At 45.2% G+C, this 20,831-nt stretch overlaps 1 protein-coding gene across 1 annotated transcript in view; it reads right to left on the bottom strand.

Annotated features, from left to right (window-relative positions):
* Positions 1–20,831, bottom strand: part of Dmbt1 (deleted in malignant brain tumors 1) — a 98,502-nt gene that overhangs the window by 28,984 nt on the left and 48,687 nt on the right. Inside the window, exons 14-28 of the mRNA XM_055608849.1 lie at positions 19,523–19,740; positions 18,271–18,582; positions 16,812–16,841; positions 14,186–14,339; positions 11,708–11,925; positions 10,783–11,094; positions 9,578–9,628; positions 8,673–8,711; positions 7,483–7,794; positions 6,955–6,978; positions 6,151–6,195; positions 4,525–4,839; positions 3,094–3,138; positions 2,293–2,607; positions 501–561 (exon numbers count right to left, since the gene is read on the bottom strand). Coding sequence (XP_055464824.1) covers positions 501–561; positions 2,293–2,607; positions 3,094–3,138; positions 4,525–4,839; positions 6,151–6,195; positions 6,955–6,978; positions 7,483–7,794; positions 8,673–8,711; positions 9,578–9,628; positions 10,783–11,094; positions 11,708–11,925; positions 14,186–14,339; positions 16,812–16,841; positions 18,271–18,582; positions 19,523–19,740 — 2,451 coding nt within the window. The remainder of the gene's footprint in view (positions 1–500; positions 562–2,292; positions 2,608–3,093; positions 3,139–4,524; positions 4,840–6,150; positions 6,196–6,954; positions 6,979–7,482; positions 7,795–8,672; positions 8,712–9,577; positions 9,629–10,782; positions 11,095–11,707; positions 11,926–14,185; positions 14,340–16,811; positions 16,842–18,270; positions 18,583–19,522; positions 19,741–20,831) is intronic.

Here is a 20,831-nt window from a genome sequence, read left to right as displayed (position 1 = left end):
ATATATATATATATATATATATATATATATATATATATATATATATATATATATATATATATATCCCTGACACACACACACACACACACACACACAGGCCTGCATGCTCACATACACATGAGAAAGGGGACAAAGCAGACACACTGTACTGCAATGGAGAGAATCACTCTAGTGCAGTTTACTCCTTCCATTAACGATTGAAGAAACACATTATGTTACTCTGATATAAACTTAGGTACAGTTTCCCTTTTTACATATAACCCTTTGGACAGGGTCTCATGTAGTCTGGAATATCCTTAAATTCAGTTTTAGCCAATGAACTTTTAATCTCCCTGCCTTTACTTCCTGGGTGCCGGGCTTATAGGTGTGTGATTACACGCCCCGTGCTAGGGCTTCGTTAACACGTTACCCAAGCACTCCGCCAAGTCACAGCGTGTCACTTCATATGATACACAAATTGGAACCTTAATCACAGGTGAGGCAACCTGTACGCATCTGACTCAGAGAAAACGGTAAAGAAAGAAGTACTACCGGGTGATGTTGTCATTTCTGTCGCTGATGCTGAAATGGAAAAACAAACAGAAACTTAGGGAGATCATTTTTTATTTAAAAAGTGGAAACATGAAATAAATTAAAATTCCATATAAACAGCTTCTGGGATGTGAAACTAATTCAAAGAACAGGGTCTGTTGTTGTGTTGTGTTTTGTTTGACTAAGACTGAAACAGAGATAGGGATGTATGAAGGCAGGAAGTGGGAAATGCTCATTGCCTAGGGGGCAGTTCGTTTCTCTGAGAGGGGCAGAAAGGCCGCATCTCTGGTGCAGTGAAAAGGATGTGTTCTGCTGAGTGGCAAATTTCTAGGCACCTTCTTAATTCGACCCTTAAATTGATAATACTAACTTCTCAGGTAGGCAAAACTAGGATTGCAAAACGATGCCAAGCTGTCTGAACACTGGAAGGAAACAATTCCTTACAATAATGAAGCATAGTGTCGCCCTAGATTCACTCTTCATTCTTGTTTGCTCACATCCTATTATAGCGGAACTGCATATGTAATTGTGGCCGTCCTTCGGAGACACGGGAACAAATGCTTTTGGGTTTAGTAACCACATCCTCAGTGCCTAGATAGAGCTCTGCCGGCTTCACGGAGCATGCTCATGAAATACACATTAAGCGAGCAGTCAGCACAGAGACTCTTAAGAGGTCAAAGCACTAAGAATAAGTGTTTATTGAGTGCTCAGGTCTAAATTAGACATTTATGCCAACTCCCTCAAGGCTCAGGGAACAATGAGAGAGAGGGGACAAAAGAATGTAGGAGCTGAAAGATGGCGGGGGACCATGTCTTAGGGCATGATATGGCTGTGACTGTCATGACTCACTGCCGTTATGGTTATCTGCACAAGATGAAGCTGACGAGCTCAGCCGATAGACCAGCAGGCAGCATTAATTGGACTCAGTGAATTAGAAAAAAAAAAAAAAAGAAAGCAGAAAGGAAAGAACATGAAAGGAGAGAGGGGGCATGTGGGTAGAATCCAGGTATTCATGGAAAGTAGGAGGAGGGGATTGGGGATGGATGTGATCAAGACACATTGATTGAAATTGTCAAAGGATAAATAAAACCTAAGAAGAAATATACATACATATATATATATATAAAGTAAATAGATGCATGACTTAAATTCTCTTAGCCTAGTCTCTGCCCTATCCAGGGTTATTTTCATTTCGTCTGATTTCTTTTTCTCTATTTTACTTTATGTTGGGACAGAGCTAAAGAAAACATAATCCATAAACTTTGCTGAATTAAACAAAGAAACAAACAACAAAACAACAGGAAACCATCCCAAATGAGAAGCTAAGAGGAAACAGTTTAAACTAAGAAAGAGAAACTGTGTTGTGTTCATAGACGTCTCAAGACCAGTACCAAAAGCCAGCCCTAGAGCTCAAAGCGGACAGTCTGAGGAAATGCCATGACTGTAGTGATAAGTGGACAGAAGACCTTGAGAGTCCTTAACGAAGGTACAGTTGCAGGCTCTGAGGGGAACTCGTGGGTGTCATGTCAAGCATGGCGTACTGAGGGAGGCTAGGAGTGACAGATTGGCCTTCCAGAAGCAAGGGCGGGGTGGGCAGTGGGTGTTGTTATACTGCACATCAAGTACAGCTGCCCCAGCAAGCCTTGGAATGTCGAGACAGGGCTCTGGGCAAAATCAGCAGACCCCAACAGGAGCCAAAGGTCCCCAAGTTAATTTCCAGTACCCTCACCAAGAATCACTGACAAAGTCAGCAGCGAGTACCTGAGCAGATAACACCAGCGTCTTCATGGTGGCCACAGTTGTGGACAGACAATCCTTGGTGGTGGCAGTGGCCTAGCGAGGTCTCAGTGCCCTGGCACTTCACGTCATCCAGGAAGATGTTCCCCACGCCCTCTCCAAAATGGCCACTCCCAAGGGCGCTGACACCCTCCCCGCAGTCCAGCTGCCGGCATACCACCTTGGCATCCTCGATGTCCCAAAGGTCATCACAAACAGTGCCCCATGTGCCATTGTGATGGACTTCCACTCGCCCTTCACATCGGTTCTTTCCATCCACCAACCTGATCATGAGCTGGTCTGAGGAAGACTCAGAGGTTAGTCCTGGGGTACCATGGCATCTTGGTGGGCCTTTCCTTAGCTCTTAATACTATTCCTCTAAATCTCAGAACTATAGGAACTCTAGCTTCCTGCCTCTAGGTCCCACAGGACTATATCAAATTAATGACTCTAAGTTCACTGAGCTGTTTTCTCTGGCTGATTCTGATTTCTTATCTCCAGGCTAAAAATATGTTACAGTTATTACAATGATAATCATATCCTTGGATCCAAGTCAAGAACTCGCATTAGGCATTGGTATGAAATATGTCAAACTCAAGTTTCATCTTTTTCTTTTAGAATAAGCTTGTCCCTGGTGCAAGGAACCCCTCTGTGTCACCTTCTCCTTTGTCATCAGAGGGAGGCTGAGCTCTAGGTAGCCAGCAATAGTATAGGCTATAAACTTGGGAAGGTCCCTACAAAGATCCAATAATGAGGAAGTAGTGAGAAAAGCAATGAGAATATTACCAACTCTGGGAGCCACTTCTGCCAAAGCCGAGGCAACACCAACAGCTGAAAGAATAAACGCAGAAGCATTCACATCAGCAGAGGTTCACCCAATAAAATACCACGCACCAAGTGGGCACCAATCCTCATCATGCCCATGTGATGGGCACACAGGTGGTGTGATCATATGTGAAGGAGCCAGTCCACGCAGATTATGCCTCTGAACCACCTTGCCCTCACCTGAATTACTAATACTCACTGGACATACCTTTTGCCCTTCCTGGCAGGTGGCGCTTAGGGGATTTGTGGCCACAAAATAGGAAATGGACACGTGCTGCCATTTTAACTTAGACTTTGTAATCCCCCAGGGCTATGAAACTAACTCTTCAGATATAAACAAAACAAGATCGGAGGCACAGCCTCTCCTCACCGTGACACCATCTCGCAGCCTCACCTCTGCCTGGCCCAATAGGAGGTAGAGAATGAGGTATATCAGGCAGTGGTAATTAATAAGAAAATAAGGTCTTAGTGGGTTTTTTGATTTTTTTTAATTTTTAAAAATTTATTCTCTCATATACTGTATTCCAATCATAATTTTCCTTCCTTCCTCTCCTCCCAGCTCCCCCACCCCCGCCACCTCCCACCTCACAATCCACTCCTCCTTTGTTTCCCTTCAGAAAAGGGCAGGCCTCTGAGGGTTATCAACAAAACATGGTGTATCAGGTTGCAATGGGAATAGGAGCATCCCCTCATATTAAGGCTGTATCAGGTGACCCAGGAGGAAGAGACAGCCCCTGCTTGTACTGTTAGGAGTCCCACAAGAAGACCAATCTACACAACCAGAACGTATCTGCAGAGAGCATAAGCCAGACCCTGCAGGCTCCCTGGTTGGTGGTTCAGTCTCTGTGAGCCCCTATGATGCCAGGTTAGTTAATTCTGTGGGTTTCCTTGTGGTGTCCTGACCCCTCTGACTCCTACAATCTTTCTTCTCCTCTTCTAGAGGATTCTTTGGTCAAGCTTTTTGAGTGTTTACCTAAATTTGTCCCTTTGTGGCAAGAAAGTCCCAACGTGGGCAACGCAATGAGGAAAGTATTTGCCTAGTGAAGCTGTCTAAAATCTCATCATGAGGGCCTAGGAGTTTGATATACATAGAAAGACTGTTCCCAGGAGTTTAACGGCCCTAGTCTGGCTTTCAGGTACATTATTTCTTATAGGACTTCTGTGTGTAAGACCTGAGGAAAAGGCTGTAACAGTGGATAATGGACATTCATTTCCTGACACTAGGGTGACCAATGCTGTTGGCTGTTGGAGTCCAGTGTGCTTGAAGGGCATGAGACTCTGGGTACAAAAGCCAGGACGAGTTCGCCTCAGCAGGGCCCCTGTGTCCTTCCCTGTTGATCTCCCTGGTTTGTTGCTTGGGAAGAGAATAAACATCCAGCAGAGATCAGGTACCTGTACAGATGGCTCCCGCGTCCTCATGGTGCTCACAGTTGTGCACAGACAGGCCGAGGTGGTGGCAGCGCCCCAGGTTGGTCTCTGTGCCCAAGCACCTCACGTCGTCTAGGAAGATGGGGCCAGACCCATCGCCAAACAGACTGCTCCTGGGGGCTGCCAGGGCCACCCCACAGCCCAGTTGCTGACATACCACTTGAGCGGCCTGTATGCTCCAAAGATCATCACACACAGACCCCCAAGTCCCATTGAAATAGACTTCTACGCGGCCCTCACAGTGGCTTCTCCCACCAGCCAGTCTCACCAGCAGCAGATCTGCGGGAGTCAAGGGTCAAGTCAGTTGAGGGTCCTTCAGAGCTCAAAGGGATAGATAGCACATAAAGCTGGAGAATCCTAGCTTTGTGTGCAGCCTGCTGTTCGGGTAGCATGCATCAGTCTATGAAGGGATGTGATGATGTGGGATACCAAATACACAAAGGTGCACATATGACTGCTTTCTGTACTGGAAATTTAACATGTTTCTATCTGTGCTAGATTGTTGTCCTGGGCAGTTTTGTTATGGGAATGGAGGTCACAGACTAGCACTGAGGAAGATGTACCTAAAAATGCAGTGCTCCCATGGAGCGGTTTCCCTAGACTTCTTTTTACCATTTCTTTTGAGGTAAGAGTCTCACTAATTTTCCTAGGCTAGCCTCGATCTCACTTCCAGGCAGGCTTGGCACATGCCTCAGTCTTGGCTTGGTTCCCAATCAGCTGTGGTTTCCAGGCATTTGTACCATGCCCAGTCCCAGTGTTCACTGTTTTTAGGGTCTTTTTTTTTCTTCAGAAAGTGGCTTTCTAGAAACTGAAAATGACGAACCGCATGCTGAGAATCCGGACTGTGTTTCTAACTTGGTTCATCAGATAGGATGGAATTTAAAAAGTAAGACTAGTTGTGCATTACTGGAATGTAGAGAGCTGTAAAGTATTTATCAGAGGGGATGCAGCACCCCCAAGGCAAAACAGGGAATCAACCAGGAAAATACTCTCGAACTAAAGCAGGTAAAGTCTGTTCTCAGTGTCTGAGCCCTCAGGACTGGGCAGGGCTCTTCTCAAGGGTTCACGGAGCGAAATGTGGAACACCGGCCTTTGAACACCAGATGCTGCAGTTGAGGTGGGGTGAAGGTAAATTGGCTCTGTCCTTAAGAAGACCCCACAGTAGGAGAAGCCTATGTCACAAGCTTTAATGAGCTTCTTTGTCATGTAGCATCAGGGCCATGAGAACAATGTTCTCTCTGTCTGTCTCTCTCTCTCTGTGTAGACTAGATTAGATGTCATCCCAGGTTTATTCTTCAGGATACCATCTACCTCAAGTTTTGGAGACAAGGTCTTTTATTTTTACCTGGGGCTGGCTGATTTGGCTTGACTGGCTGGCCAGCAGTTCCCAGGATCTGCCTATCTCAGATTTGGGTCTTTGACCTAAACTGGGACTCCAGGATGTGCCACCATGCCCGGGTTCTGGGGACTGAGCAGATCCTTGTGCTTGCATGGCCAGCACTTACCTACTGAGCTGTCTTATTTCATTTTTTGTTAGTCACAAACAGCTTCAGAACAGAGATTGACAGACTGTAAGAGCAGGGGAAGTACCTATTGGATGGAAACCATGTAGATGTTCCTCAGGAGCTGAAGTGGCTGTACAGGTAAGAATGGGGGAGGGAAAGTCATCACAAATACATTCTAAGTAAGCAAAACGCAATCTCATACACACATATATTTGGTTGTTCAAGACCGGGTTTCTCCATGTAGCCTCGGCTGTCCTGGACTCCCTTTGTAAACCAGGCTGGCCTCGAAACTCACAGAGATCTGCCTGCCTCTGCCTCCCTGGGTGCTGGGATTGCAATCTCATATCCTTAAAATGTTTCCACTTAAAATGTGATAATGTCTCGTGAACATGTATTCATTATTCTAAATTAGAATGAGAGGTTAGATTCATGTTGGGACCATGAAGCTGTGGCCTCATGTCAGGGCCTCATGTCAGGTCATCAGTTTCATCCAGGGTCCAAAGTGTAGGCTGTAGATAGAGAAGGAGGCCTGGCCCCAGGTTCCTCTGCCTCTAGGACCACCTGCACTGCTTGACCTGCTAAGCTCCCTGTTGCATAAACATTTTGGGTCAAAAGCAGGTATCGTGGTTTCCTGCTGAAACACGGTGCTCATGTGTAGAAGGGATGACACACTAATTAATATGTTAGTGTCCAGACCACCTTTCCTCTGGGTGCCTGGGGTGGCCCTAGGGCCTGGGAAGCAGCCCTGGATCTAAATCTTCTACAACGGTCTAGATCTCCGGGAATTGTCCCAATGATTTAAACTCAGGAGAGAAACCCAGTGTGGTAACCCTTTTGTTAGACTCTGGTCACCAGGCAGGAAGTACAGTATTCATGAATTCATAGATACCTGGATGTCCGTTAGCTGCAGAATCTACAGAGAGAAGGGAAATAGGAGATGGCAGATATTAGTAACCATGATGGTGAATTGGCCTAAAGGACATGGTCTTCATTTAATTGTAATTGAAGGAAGTGGGTGTGAGCAATTCTTCTTAAGCACCATTGGCTGTCCCCTCTACTGTGGGCTTTCGCCTGCCTAAAAACCTGGGAATGTGATTCTGACAGAAATAATCTTAGTGACAAACATTGCAACAAGCTAGCAAATTTGTGGACTTCATGATTTCTTAGATGCTCGACTAAACATTGTAAACACTGTATGCAGGTTGTCTTGTTAACTCCTACCGACCCTATGAGGCTAGTACTATTATTTTCTTTATTTTATGGTTAGTTAATCTTTTCAGACACGTAGTTTGAAAACAGACACCGTAAGTATTGAAAGCATAGTTTTCAGTGTTGGCAAAGAAACCCACTGTCTTGACCTTGGCTCTAGGTGTGCCAGCATTTAGGCTTGGCTGATCTAGGATAGGCCTTCCCTTACCTGAACAGATGACACCAGCATCTTCCTGGTGCCCACAGTTGTGGGTGTGCCAGTCTCTGTGAGGGCACTGTGCCAGGGAAGACTCCTTTCCTGTGCAGTTGACATCATCAAGGATGATGCTTCCCGACCCAGGGCTGAAGCTGGTGCCTGGCAGGGCCGATAAAGCTGGACCACAGCCAAGCTGTCTGCAGACCACGTGGGCATCCTCTATGGACCAGTTGTCATCACACACAGTACCCCAGGTGTTGTCATGGTGCACTTCAACTCGGCCTTCACACCTGCTTGTCCCATTCACCAGCCGCAGGTCCAGACCTTGGTGGATAATTCAAGAACAACCCCTTGAGGGTTCATCCTCAAAGGCTACTAGAAAAATCAGCTATTTCCTGGGAGTCATAAATTGATGGTAAAGATGGCAAACCCACTCCCCCTTCATTTCATTTCAAATAATTTCAAGTCTTGTCCTTGGTACCACTCAATGTGTGTTCAAGATGGTGTTTGGTAAAGAAAAATGATTGTTCCTTGGCTAGCTGAACCAGGAATTTACCCTGGGTCCTCTTGCTGCAAGTTCCAAATATTGGTTTCTGGTACTCACAAAGTTTATTTTATTTTATTTTTCACGAGGAGATGCTCTACCTGTTGTGTGTAGTCTCTCTCTCTCTCTCTCTCTCTCTCTCTCTCTCTCTCTCTCTCTGTGTGTGTGTGTGTGTGTGTGTGTGTGTGTGTGTGCTGATCAAGGGATGATAGCAGTAAGACACCAGGACCAAGTGTGTCCCATGTGTCAAGGTGTTCCAGAGACTAAGAAGGGCAGTCACTGTATGCTGAGGCTCAGAAACAAAGGCTGTCGTGTCAGAAGAGAAGAAAAGGTCAGAAGACAGCCATGATCAGTTCCTAGGTAGGGCTGGGTAGGGACAGCATGGCATCCTGAGTCTTAACAGGAGCCAACTTCCACACTAGCCCCCTGCAAATCATTCTTGCTTCTTGCAGTATTTTCTAGTCTCAGATTTTCTAGATGGGTCAGACATTTCAAGTTCTCCCTCTAGCAGCATCCATCAATGGGGACAGCCTGAGCTGGGGGAAGAGGGTGGGAATAGACAGTGTGTTGAACAAGGATGCTTCTCCTCCGGCAGTGCTGGAATCTGGGCTCAAACACTACAAAGGGAAAGGCAACTGAGGAGAGAAAAGAAGGTTACCTGCTGATGTGGGCCCTTCTGGCTGCTTCACTACCAATGCTAAAGATGGATAGAAAGCAAAATAAGAAAATTATACAACGTTGTTGTTAAGTGTCAAGCATCTTCAACTCTTCATCAATTTCCAGCGGGCTCTCTACCTTCAGGGCTATCTAAAGACAGTTTCTAATCACATTCTTTCCTGGTACTCTTCTCTGTAAGGAGTAGTCCTTCCATCCCTCAATCAGTGTGCACACAATGAATACAAACTACTTTATAAGCCAAATAAAACCAGAGCCTGGGGTTAACAAATTAAAAAAAAAAAAAACCAGATACAGATACAGATACAGATACAGATACAGTTAAAAATCAGTAAAGCATCCTTTGAAGACCTCCGCTACCAGGATAACCCACACTGGTGCTTCCTCTGGAGGCTTGGGGGTCATTCTCTCAATTTTTTCCTGCATGTTGAACTTCGTTCTTTGAGGCATGTCCTGAAGAGCAGTTGACTGAATTTGAAATATAGCAACTACTGGGCCCCAAAGAGATGGAAGCAAATGAAAAAGTTAATGGTTTGGCTTCTTCATTCTTAGTTCCGCCAGGGAGAAAGGAGTATGCAGAGGGAAATTCTCACAGTTTTCTGGTCAGAAGATAATGGCTGACGTCTACATAGCACATTCTGTCACACACCAAGTATTGCGCCAACCTCTCCCTCTTTCACAAGGAAAGTCACTCAAGGATATATCCCAAGGATGCCAAGGCCACCACCCAAATCACTATTCTGGAGGAGGAAACGGAGATAGTTCAGAGATTTGCTCCATTAAGAGATGTCAAAGACAGGAGGTTTGGCCTCTCAACCTCTTCCCTACTTTGCAGTGTGACTTTGCCAATGCAAGTCGCAGCCAATCAATCAAGAAAACTGACATTACCTGAAATCATATCACTCTCAGGAAATGATGGTGTTGCGTAGGACAGAGATCCTGTGAAAGACACAAGAAAAGGAGAAAGTCGCCACCACCTCTCTTCAGGCTATTAAACCCTGCAGGTTTAATAAGCAGGTAAACCTGCTTATTTGAACCACTTGTTTGGGGAAGAAACCAAAGCCAGATTATACCACCTACACATCTAAGCGTGACCCCCAAGTCACCACCCAAGTGTCTAGATTCCTAGGTCCATTCTGTCCTGACAATGAATACTAGAATATAATTTTCTTTCTTTTTAAATAAACTATGATCGTAGTGATAGTAACCTGTATGAAGCATCTTTCTTGCTGGTTGGTTTGGTTTTGTAATTCTAACCTTTAATTAATTAATCAGTTGTTCAATTTTAAAGATAAGATCCTATATCCAGGCTAGCCTCAGGTTTGCGGTGACCTTGCTGTGTAGCTGTCATGTGGGTGCTGGGAACTGAACCTGGATCTTTTGGAAGAGCAGCCAGTGCTCTTAAGCAGGCCCTGTTAGAAATATTTCTCACATGATTTCATATTCACTGTGTGTGGTGGTTTGAGTGAAAATAGCCCACACAGGCTCATATATCGAATGCTTTGTCCCTAGCTGGTGGAACTGTTTGGGAAGGACTGGGAAGTGTGGGGTTTGGAGGTATGTCCCTGGGGGCAGGCATTGAAGTTTCAAAAGTGTAAGAAATTCCAGTGAGCTTGATGTGCTTCTCTGTGTGGATCAAGATGTGAGCGCTCAGGTACTGCACCAGCACCAGGCCTACCTGCCTGTGGACATGCTCCCCACTGTGATGCTCATGGACTCTAACCCTCTGGAACCATGACCCCCCAAATGAAATACTCTCCTATAAATTATCTTAGTCATGGCATTTTATCATAGAAATCATACAGTAATGAAGATATTGTGTTTGTGTTTAGGTGTGGTCTGTTATCAGCACGGGACCATGGCTCTCTGTTTAAGCTGATAAAGTTTGAGGCTTCCTTGTAAAAAGAACTCAAATAAAGAGCCAGGTTAAAGGAATTGGTTATGAAAAATCACACCTTGAGCGGGAGGTAGGTAATGTTGGAAACAGTGGCCTGGGGACTGTCCTAGATTTCTTTCCTGCTTTCTGTGTGGTGGGGCAGAAGGCTCCCAGAACTGGAGAGTCATTAACCCACCTGGTTGAGAACCCAGCCCACCTGAGCAGATGACACCAGCATCCTCATGGTGGCCACAGTTGTGGGCAAACCAGCCACCGTGCAGACACTGCCACAGTCTGGCCTCCGTTCCCATGCACTCCACATCATCCAGGACGATGGGGCCTCGGCCTCGTTCAAAATGTGCTCGGCCAGTGGCTGCTACCGCCCCACCGCAGCCCAGCTGCTGGCACACCACCTGGGCATCTCTCAGGTCCCAGCTGTCATCACACACCGTGCCCCAGCTGCCGTTGTAATGCAGCTCCACATGGCCCTCACATGGGTGGCTGCCACTGGCTAGTCTGAGCGCCACATCTGAAAGAGTAGACAAACGGGGTCACCTCCCTGAGGCCCCCCTTTGTTGATGAGAACTTGAAGGTAAGGGTACATGTTCTCTGCCTCTGCTAGCTTCAAGGGCTCTGCCCTCACATTGGAGAACGCACCTTATGGGTTAAAGCTGGCTACTGAACACCTTGAGCTTGATGTAAATGTGATATGTGATCCAGGGAGAGGTTTTTTTTAATACCCTCCCCCAACACACACACCTTGGGTTAATTTTATATTTCATAAAACTCAAGGAAAGCTCTCAAAAGCCCCTTGTAAAGTGATAATATTGAGCTTGTAAACACTGTCATTCTACCATTTGTGAACTCATTATTAACACAGTTGTGGATAAAACAGGTTCTATCATGGGGCCAGCTGAGTCCCCTTTCTCCTAACAGTTCATAGACCTCTAAACTCAGAAGACGTGTGCATCTAAGTCCAGAGCAATATCAGCCAGTCTCTTCAGCTTACACTTGAGCAGCTATAACTGTCAAGGAGCTTGGGAATCACTCTCAAATCCTTAGCACCCCGGTGACTGAGTGTCCATCTGATGTCAGTGCCATCAGCAAGCAGGGTCAGTGACTGACATGATGAAAGGACCTACCAGTGTCTTTCTCGTCTTGCAACAGAGACTCATAAGATGCAAGGAATCCGATGTTGGTGACAATTTCATCACTGTGGAACACCACACTCATGTGGCTTGAAGAAGAGGTAAATACCGGGGTGGTTTCTGAGCAGAATCTCCCCAGGGAAAATGATTCACTCTGTGGGCCATCAAAAATCTCAATGAAGTCGTAAGGACAGCCATAGAAGTTTTCCATCCTGTGAATGAAATGACACCATTCAGGCCTTATTTTCTTGGTCTTTTTCTCCAGAAGTGACTTTCCAGATGGTTACAGCAAGGGTCAGGCAAAGTCACAGCAAACCTGTAACTCTTCCTACAGGTTGGAAGAAGGGCTGATCCCACTGGCACCTGCAAAGCTCCCTTTCTATTTCTTTGTTTGTGTGTTGTTTTTTATAATGTATTTATTTATATTAATTACAGTTTATTCACTTTGTATCCCAGCCATAGCTCCCTCCCTCAGCGACTCCCACCCTCCCTCCCTCTTCTCTTCTCATTCCCCTCCCTGCAGCCCACTGATAGCAGAGGTCCTCCTCCCCTTTCCATCTAACCCTAGCCTATCAGGTCTCATCAGGACTAGCTGCATTGTCTTCCTCTGTGGCCTGGTAAGGCTGCTCCCCACTCAGGGGGAAGTGATCAAAGAGCAGGCCACTGAGTTCTTATCTCCATGCATGGCCCTTGTTTGGAGTATCAGTCTCAGAAAAGACCCCTGGGCTCAGATTTTTCGGTCCTGTTGCTCTCCTTGTGGAGCACCTGTCCCTTCCATGTCTTTCTATCTCCCCCTTCTTTCATAAGATTCCCTGCACTCTGCCCAAAGTTTGGCTATGAGTCTCAGCATCTGCTTTGATACCCTGCCGGGCAGAGTCTTTCAGAGGCCCTATGTAGTAGGCTCCTGTCCTGTTCCCTGTTTTCTCCCTCTTCCAATGTCATCCTCTTTGCCTTTCTGAATGGGGATTGAGCATCTTACCTAGGGTCCTCCTTGATCAGCTTCTTTAGGTGTACAGATTTTAGTAGGATTATCCTATATTATATGTCTAATATCCACTTATAAGTAAGTCTAATTTTTTTGTATTAAAAATTATTTTCACATAATATGTTCTGGTCACACTTTCCCCCTCCTCCTCACTCACCCAACTCCATGACCTTTCTTTTCTTTCTTTAAATGACAAATAAACAAGCAAACAACAAATAAGAATCTCTATCTCTCTCACACACCTACACCCCCCATACAAACCCACACACAAGCCAAGAAAAATGGTACTCAAAAATATACAAGCAAAATACCAATAAGACAAATAAAAAAAATACCCAAAACAATTTGAGATCAAAGAGTCTACAAAATACTATTCATTTTCTTTTAATTTGTTGAAGTTCCAATTCAATAATATCTTTTCAATTCACACTATAAGCTCATGAAATATAATCTACATGATATTGATGGCTTATAGCAAAAAGTAAAATCTCCCGCTTCCCCCCACTCATCCCCACACTTTATTCACCTTCCCAGAAGCAGTTCCTTTTTTTCAGTGTAAGGAAACAGATAGTTTTCATACGAATGGTGGCAGATTTGACAGTTACCCCCTGTTTTCTTGCATCTCATTCTGTAAAAATAGTCGCTTAGTCTGTGACAGTAACATGTGGTTATACCAGAAATCTGCTTAGTGGATATTCTGCTGATGGACAAGTAGGTTAAGCCCAACCTATTGTCATCATATGAGAGTTGCATGCCTCTTCTTGTACTCACAGGACTTACATTTCTGAGATTTGTGAACTTAAGATTTGATCAATATTATTAGGCACTCTAAGGAGAGTTATAGCTCTTCCGTAGTTTATGTAATTTATACATGCATGTACTGTGGGCATCCAGACCTCCACAATTCCTTCCTTTCTGATTCCTTCCCTGGCTCCCCTCCCCTCAACTTTTCATCCCATGTTCACATGCTTTCTGTTTCTAAATTTTATTTATTTTTACCTACTGGTTTATTTTGAGACAGGTCTCACAGTGTAGACCTGGCTGGCCTTGAACTCACTGAGATCTGCCTGTCTTTGTTTGTGGAGTGCTGGGATTAAAGGCCTATGCTACCACGCCCATTTTTTAAAATAAATTTTCTACCCACTGAATCCATTCAGTGCTCTCTGTGTGTGAATGGGTATGGGACCATCTACTGGGGCATGGGTAGACTCTCAGTGCCTGCATCCTTGAAGAAAAATCTCTCTCTCTCTCTCCCAGTAGCCATCAACTGCCAATAATTCCTCAGACAGGGACAAGTTCTTTAGGAACCCTTCATTATCCATGCTGGCATTTTGGCTGGCTTCATTTTGTTCAGGTCTTGTGCATGAAATTTCAGCCATTATGAATCCATGTGTGCAACAACGCTATTATGCCCAACAAAGAGGTAGCAAACCTGATGTATAAATAGTCAAGTAATGATATTATATATGCAGAAAATATTTACTCACTTGACCACTTCAAAGGAGAGTCTGATGTGAGCGTTGGTGTCCACTTGTATGTCCCAGACACATACCACATTTGTGGGATATTTTTTAGGATACCAAGGGCTGGAGAAGGAGCCTGAACTATTTGTGAGCAAACCACCGCAATGGAAACTTTCGTCTGCAAAAAAGTAAGGAAATCCCATGAGGAGACAATGATCTCTAATGCTTTTTGCTTTTCTTTTTTTTTTCTTCAATGTGAAGAGGAGATGCAAGAAAGCAGAAGTAAAGAAAACAAGCTGAGTGTTTGGGGTGCACACCTCTAAACCCAGCACTGGCAAGGCTGAGGACAGGATCTCAAATGTGAGGCTGGTAGTATGAGCTGAAGAGTCTGAAGAAAAACTACAATACCATCAAAAAGTAGGGAAGCCTGGCAGTGGTGGTGCAGGCCTTTAATCCCAGCACTTGGGAGGCAGAGGCTGGCGGGTCTCTGTGAGTTCAAGGCCAGCCTAGTCTACAGAGCTAGATCCAGAACAGCTAGAGCTACACAGAGAAACCCTGCCTTGGAAAACCATAAAAAGAAAGTAGGGGAAAGTTACTCTTTTTGTTTTGATTAAGTGTGTGTGTGCCTTTGGTGAATAGAAGAGCGCATTGGGTCCCTTGGAATTGAAGTTAGAGGCAATTGTGAGCTGCCTGAAACAGGTGTTGAGAATTGAACTCAGGTCCTTCACAAGAACTACAAGTACTATTAAAGGATGAGCCACGCCTCCAGCCAGAGGGTGGTGACAAGGGGAAATGACACTTTCTTTGAAACAGGGCTAGAGTAGCTCAGGCTGACTATATAGCTGGAGATGACCTTCAACTCCTGAGATCATCCAGCCCTCACGTCCTGGGAGCTGGGATTATAGGCATGCACCATCATGCAATGCTAGTGACTGAACCAGGGCTTCCTATGTGCTGGATGAGCACTCTTCCATCTGAGCTACATGCCAGCATCAGCACCAACTTCGACAGATGAAGATCATTCACTTTGAGAAATGATGGCATCTAGAACTAAATAGGCTGTATGAACTCAGGTGCACAGGTAGGTTTACTTGTGCAAACCCAATGGGGTGAAGATACAAAGACAATACTAACCAAGATAGCCTTTCTTCCTATGCTGTGCTGTAGAACAGCTCACACTAGGGCAATGCTTTTCAGCCTATAGGTCAAGACCCGCCAACAGTGGCCGCGTATCAGATATCCTGCACATCAGATATTTATTGCAGTTCATAACAGTAGCAAAGTTACAGGGAGTCATGAGCAACTGTATTAGAAGGTCTCAGCATTAGGAATGTTGAGGATCCAAAACTGACTTTATTAAAAGAAATAATTGGGAGGGCATTCAACTGATCTAGGAGCTTAGTTCCTACATAAACAAACCAAAATCAACTCAGTAGAAATTCTCATGACCAATTAGAAACTGCCAACTCACCCCTAACTAGGACTGTCCAACTTTAGTGATCCAAAGGAAAATGCTGGCACCCTTTCACCAAGCAGACGTTTGTCTTACCTCCAAGTTTGCCCTATCAAAGCCTGCCCTCTTGGTGAAGCCCCAAACAACTCCAGCTTGCAGCTGCTCAATTCAAAATGGCTATCTGCTCAAGATGAGTTCTTTAAAGTTTGAATGTGCTAAAGCTCATCTTTTAATAATTATATACAAGTTGGAGCTGACATCAAGACCAAGCTTAATTATCCAGATAGCATAATTGGAACTCTTGCACTTGGTGTGGGATTATCTATAGACTCCCTGTGCGGCAGCTTCTGACATATTAAAAGAAGAAATGGCATCCACCAGATACAGGAGGAGTTAAACTAGAAAGAGAAGCACATTCAAGAAGAGTTTCTGCAAAGCTGCAGTACCTGTCGTGATGTCACCAGCAGAGTCTGAAAATGCACAGAAAAAAAAAAAAAAAGGAAAAAGGTCATGGCCAAGAATTTGTATCCAAATTTAATTTTTTCTTAAAATACTGAAGACTATTGAAGCAATCACTCCCCTGTGCCCAGTGAACAGAGATGGCCCTGACTCTTTTTTTTTAATTTTTTTATTAATTACACTTTATTCATTTTGTATCCCCCCATAAGCCCCTCCCTCCTCCCCTCCCGATCCCACCCTCCCTCCCCTTTCTGCATGCATGCCACTCCCCAAGTGCACTGATAGGGGAGGTTCTCCTCTTCTTTCTGATCTTAGTCTATCAGTTCTCATCAAAAGTGGCTGCATTGGCCCTGACTCTTAGGGAGCATGCGCGTTTGCACCTCTCAAGTATGGACGGGGCCCACAACATGCATCCCTGGAACTTCTAGTTCCTTGCTCTATCTGGAATCTCGCCATACTCTCATCACTGCCAGCACCTGGTACCGTCTCTGCTGAACCAGCAGCCAAGAGATTTCAACCCCCGGAATCTGAACCTGCCCTTTATCCCTCTTATCTTCTCGCCCTCTGCAGCAGTCCATCCCCACCACATTGCCATCAGTCACGGGCGTTACTGCTTTTGTTAATTAGAAAGAGAGCATCTAACCAGGCGGTTCTCTCCAGCCTCAGAGCTAGAATGCTCCCTGGGATTCCCACCCATGGAGGCCCTGGCAACTGACCAAATGTATTAACAGACAATACCTGCCGGTCCTCCGCTTGGTGCATCAATACCTATTCAAAGACAGATGTGACAGTAAAAGACAGACTAAATGAGGCAGCCACATAACTCTCCAGAAAAACCAGGCACTTTGTTCAGAACCAGACGTGCTCTGGGTTGTTGGGGAAGCAGAATTAAAACTCATCCAGGCTAGTGAAGGGATAGTGAGCTAGAGGGAGGGGTCACATGATGCCCTGGCAGTCCAGGTGCAGCATGGGCATGGTTCCTGTTCGGTTTTGGCCAGTCACTGTGCCAGCAGAGCCTCTGTGACAGATGAACTGGGCCTCTCACCCAGGACCTCAGCCAGGCAATACTTAGAGAACGTGGCCCCGCAGGTGGTGTTGGATATGCCCTTGGGAGGCTTATCAGTTGAATACAGATGCTGTAGTCTCTATTTCATCAGAAGCCTTGGGGGTTGAGGAGCATTCAGATGCTCTGGCTGTAGAATACAGTCTGGCATTCACAGAACACTCGGTGGGCGTTGGATTGACTCTAGTGCCCAAGCATGCCAGGTCTGCAATATCTGATAATACTAACCACTTATGTAATTGCTAGTTTCCAGGTAAGACTTCTGTTTTTGCATTTCTATATCATTCATTTATTACTATAACTATTCCCTTTGCCTCATAAGTTTTGGCTCTGATGTCTATCTTATCTGATAATAATATTTTAATTTTGTTTTAGTTTGACGTACTTTGCCCATACTTTTCTTTTTTTTTTCTTTTTTTAAATTTATTTATTCTTTATTAATTATACTTTATTCACTTTGTATCCCCCCTGTGGTTCCCTCCCTCCTCCCCTCCCAATCCCTCCCTTCCTCCACCCTCTGCAGGCATGCCCCTCCCCAAGTCCACTGGTAGGGGAGGTCTTCTTTTCCTTTCTTCTGGTCCTAGTCAATTAGGTCTCATCAGGAGTGGCTGTGTTGTCTTCTTCTGTGGCCTGGTAAGGCTGCTCCCTCTCAGGGGGAGGTAATTAAAGAGTAGGCCAATCAGTTCAGGTCAGAGACAGTCCCTGTTCCTATTGCAATGGGACTTATGGGCAACCTTTGGGCAGAGTGCAGGGAATCTTAGGAAAGAAGTGGGAAACAGTATGATCTGGAGAGGACAGGAACTCCACAAGGAGAGCAACAGAACCAAAAAATCTGAGCACAGGGGTCTTTCCTGAGACTGCTATTCCAACCAAGGACCATGCATGGAGATAACCTAAGACCCCCGCACAGATGTAGCCCATGGCAGTTCAGTATCCAGGTAAGACTTTAAGCACTTTACAGATGCCAGAATCTAAAATAGAAAACTAACTCCTAAGCAAACTGACTTAAAAATTGGCTCAAAGCCCAGCGCTCATTGCTAACTGCTTGCCTGCTGGTGTTGACACCTTCCTTCCCAGTGGCTGGGGGCTGGCAAGGTTCTCTCCGGGAGATGTGACTCAAGCCATGCCACTCACCTGAACAGACCACGCTGGCATCCTCATGGTGCCCACAGTTGTGGGAAAACCATCCGTGGTGTGTGCATTGCCACACCTTGGCTTCGTCCCCCATGCATTGCACATCGTCCAGCACAATGTGGCCCACGCCTTTATCAAAGTAGCTCTCAGCTGGGGCTGCCACGGCCTTACCACAGCCGAGCTGCTGGCACACCACCTTGGCATCTGTCAGGTCCCAGCTGTCATCACACACTGTGCCCCAGGTACCATTGTAGGAGATCTCTACTCGGCCCTCACACCTGTGGCTGCCATTCACCAGTCTCAAGGCCATACCTAGAAATGGAAAAATAGGTGCTTGGGATGTGGCATTGTCCTCATAGTCTAGGATCATCTGTATGTTGAAAAAATTGTTCTTCATGTTGGACCATAGGAGTGGCCCCGTGATCTGAGATAAAAATAGTTTTCATTTAGAGATATTTATCTACTTAGAGATAAAACAGTCTTGTTTTATGACTGCTGAAGAGCAATTAATGCCTATTAATTAGAATCTCTCTCTTTATGTATGTATGTAAGTTTGTGTGAGTGTGGGCACATGTGTGGTGGTCAGAGGACAGCCTTGGTTGTTGGTCCTTGCCTTGTTTGAGGACTCATCTCTTCCTCACCCCTGTATCCAGTTCCCACCAGTCTAGCAGGCTTGTGAACATGTGGGAATTCTCCTGTCTCTGCCTCCCAAACTCGGGGTTTTTGATCCACTGAACCATCTCCCAGCCCAGTATTTCAGAGTCTCTTAAGCTCTTAAAAGTATCCCAGCTGGAGGATAATTTACATCAAGCATCTGAGAGCTCTGGGATGCTCCTGCTTCCTGCTGCAGAACCTGAGAGGTCCAGGTTCTGGGTGGGGTATGTTTAACCAAGTCGGAAGGAAGTAGACTGACAGTTATATATACTCTGTGACAGTTCCAGAATAATCTTTCACATCACTTTTCCTTCCTTTGGGAAGGGAAGGTCTCAGTGGGATTCTCTATCGGCACACACACTGTGTGAGACAGGAGACCACAGTCATATGTTTCTAGATGTTTTAGTGGGAGACAGTGACCTTTGGGCAGCAGAGCAGGGGTAAGGGCTAAGACTGTAAGTGTGGATGCCACTCAGGAGCAGAGGTGGATACATCCAGTGTGATATAATTCAGGTCAGGTTTTAAAGGCATCTTCTCTCTAAATGGGACAAGTCACCGCCAGATGTACTTCCTGCAAGGTGGGTGTCAGGATACCCACCATTTTGCCTTTCATCTTGCTGAACAGTGTTGTACAGCGCATAGAAGCCTGTGTTGGTGATCATAGCGTCACTTTTAAACACCACCGTCAGGAAGTTTGAAGAGGAGAGGAATGTGAGTTCTGCCCCAGCACAGACTTTGCCCATGGAGAGTGAGGCAACTTGATGTCCATCAAACACTTCGACAAAGTCATAAGGGCACCCATAGATGTCCTCCAGTCTGAAGGAAGAAAGGCAACATTACTCTCCCCAACCCAACTCTAACATCTTCTTTCTTCCACCTCTAAGAATGAGCCCCTTGAACCTGACCCTCCTCCCACCTCTCCCTCCTGATCTGTCAGACTTCCCATTCTCATCCGCTCTGTTTTGGTGGCTTCCATCTAGCCTCCATCCTAGCTTTCAGTCTCTCTGATCCTCTTCATTTTTACCCAAAATATCTCTTTAATGTCTCTGACCCTTTAATTCAAGCCCTGCTTCAGGTAGTGGTCAGTGTCTTATGGAATAAAAGGCCCATGAAGACCCTGAGACAGGGAGAAAATGACACAGTATAAAAGGCCTAGTGGTGGAGGCTCGTCTCATGAAGGTCCCAAACTGCCCACATTTTCTTTAACCTGGATGAGAGCAGTGTGGCAAGCATCCCACGTACTGTCTCCTTCTGCCTTGACCCCAACCTAGTTTTACAGGTATTGATTGCTTTGACTTCCTAGCACACACCAACTTCTCACTATCTGAAAGTTTCCACTGAGTTAATGGTTTGTTTCAGTACTGTTTGTCTTTCCATCTGGAATGTAAACTTACGGCATTAGAGGCCTTATTTATTTTGTTTAGCACTATGAGCCCAATCCTAGACAGGAGCCCACACAGAACGGGAGCAATGGCTATATATGGAAAACATACCAGTGTCTATCTAATATAAATATGACATAGTACATAACATGATATATATATATAACTTCTGAACAAGTAACCATCTGTGTCGCCATTATAAATACACATTGCAAGCACACAGATATATGTATATCCCCACACCCAATCGGCACACTTTACACACAGATTCAGTACTTGACTTTAAAATCTGACATTGTACATCTATCCCAGTGAAGTAAAACCAAACACCTAAAACCATTTTTCTTTTGTTTTGTTTTGTTTTTGAGACAGGGTCTTTCTAAGTAGCCTTGTCTGTCCTGGAACTCAGTATGTAGACCAGGCTACCCTGGACATAGAGATTGGCCAGTCACTGTTTACCAAGTGTGGGCTTTAAAGCCATGTGCCCAACTATAAAATAACCCATTTTAATGGAAAAAAAAAAAA

The sequence above is a fragment of the Psammomys obesus genome, unplaced genomic scaffold (genome assembly GCF_907164565.1).
Source record: "Psammomys obesus unplaced genomic scaffold, mPsaObe1.curated_primary_1811, whole genome shotgun sequence".
In the NCBI taxonomy this organism is placed as follows: Eukaryota; Metazoa; Chordata; class Mammalia; order Rodentia; family Muridae; genus Psammomys; species Psammomys obesus.
This window is presented reverse-complemented; position numbering and strand designations above follow the sequence as displayed.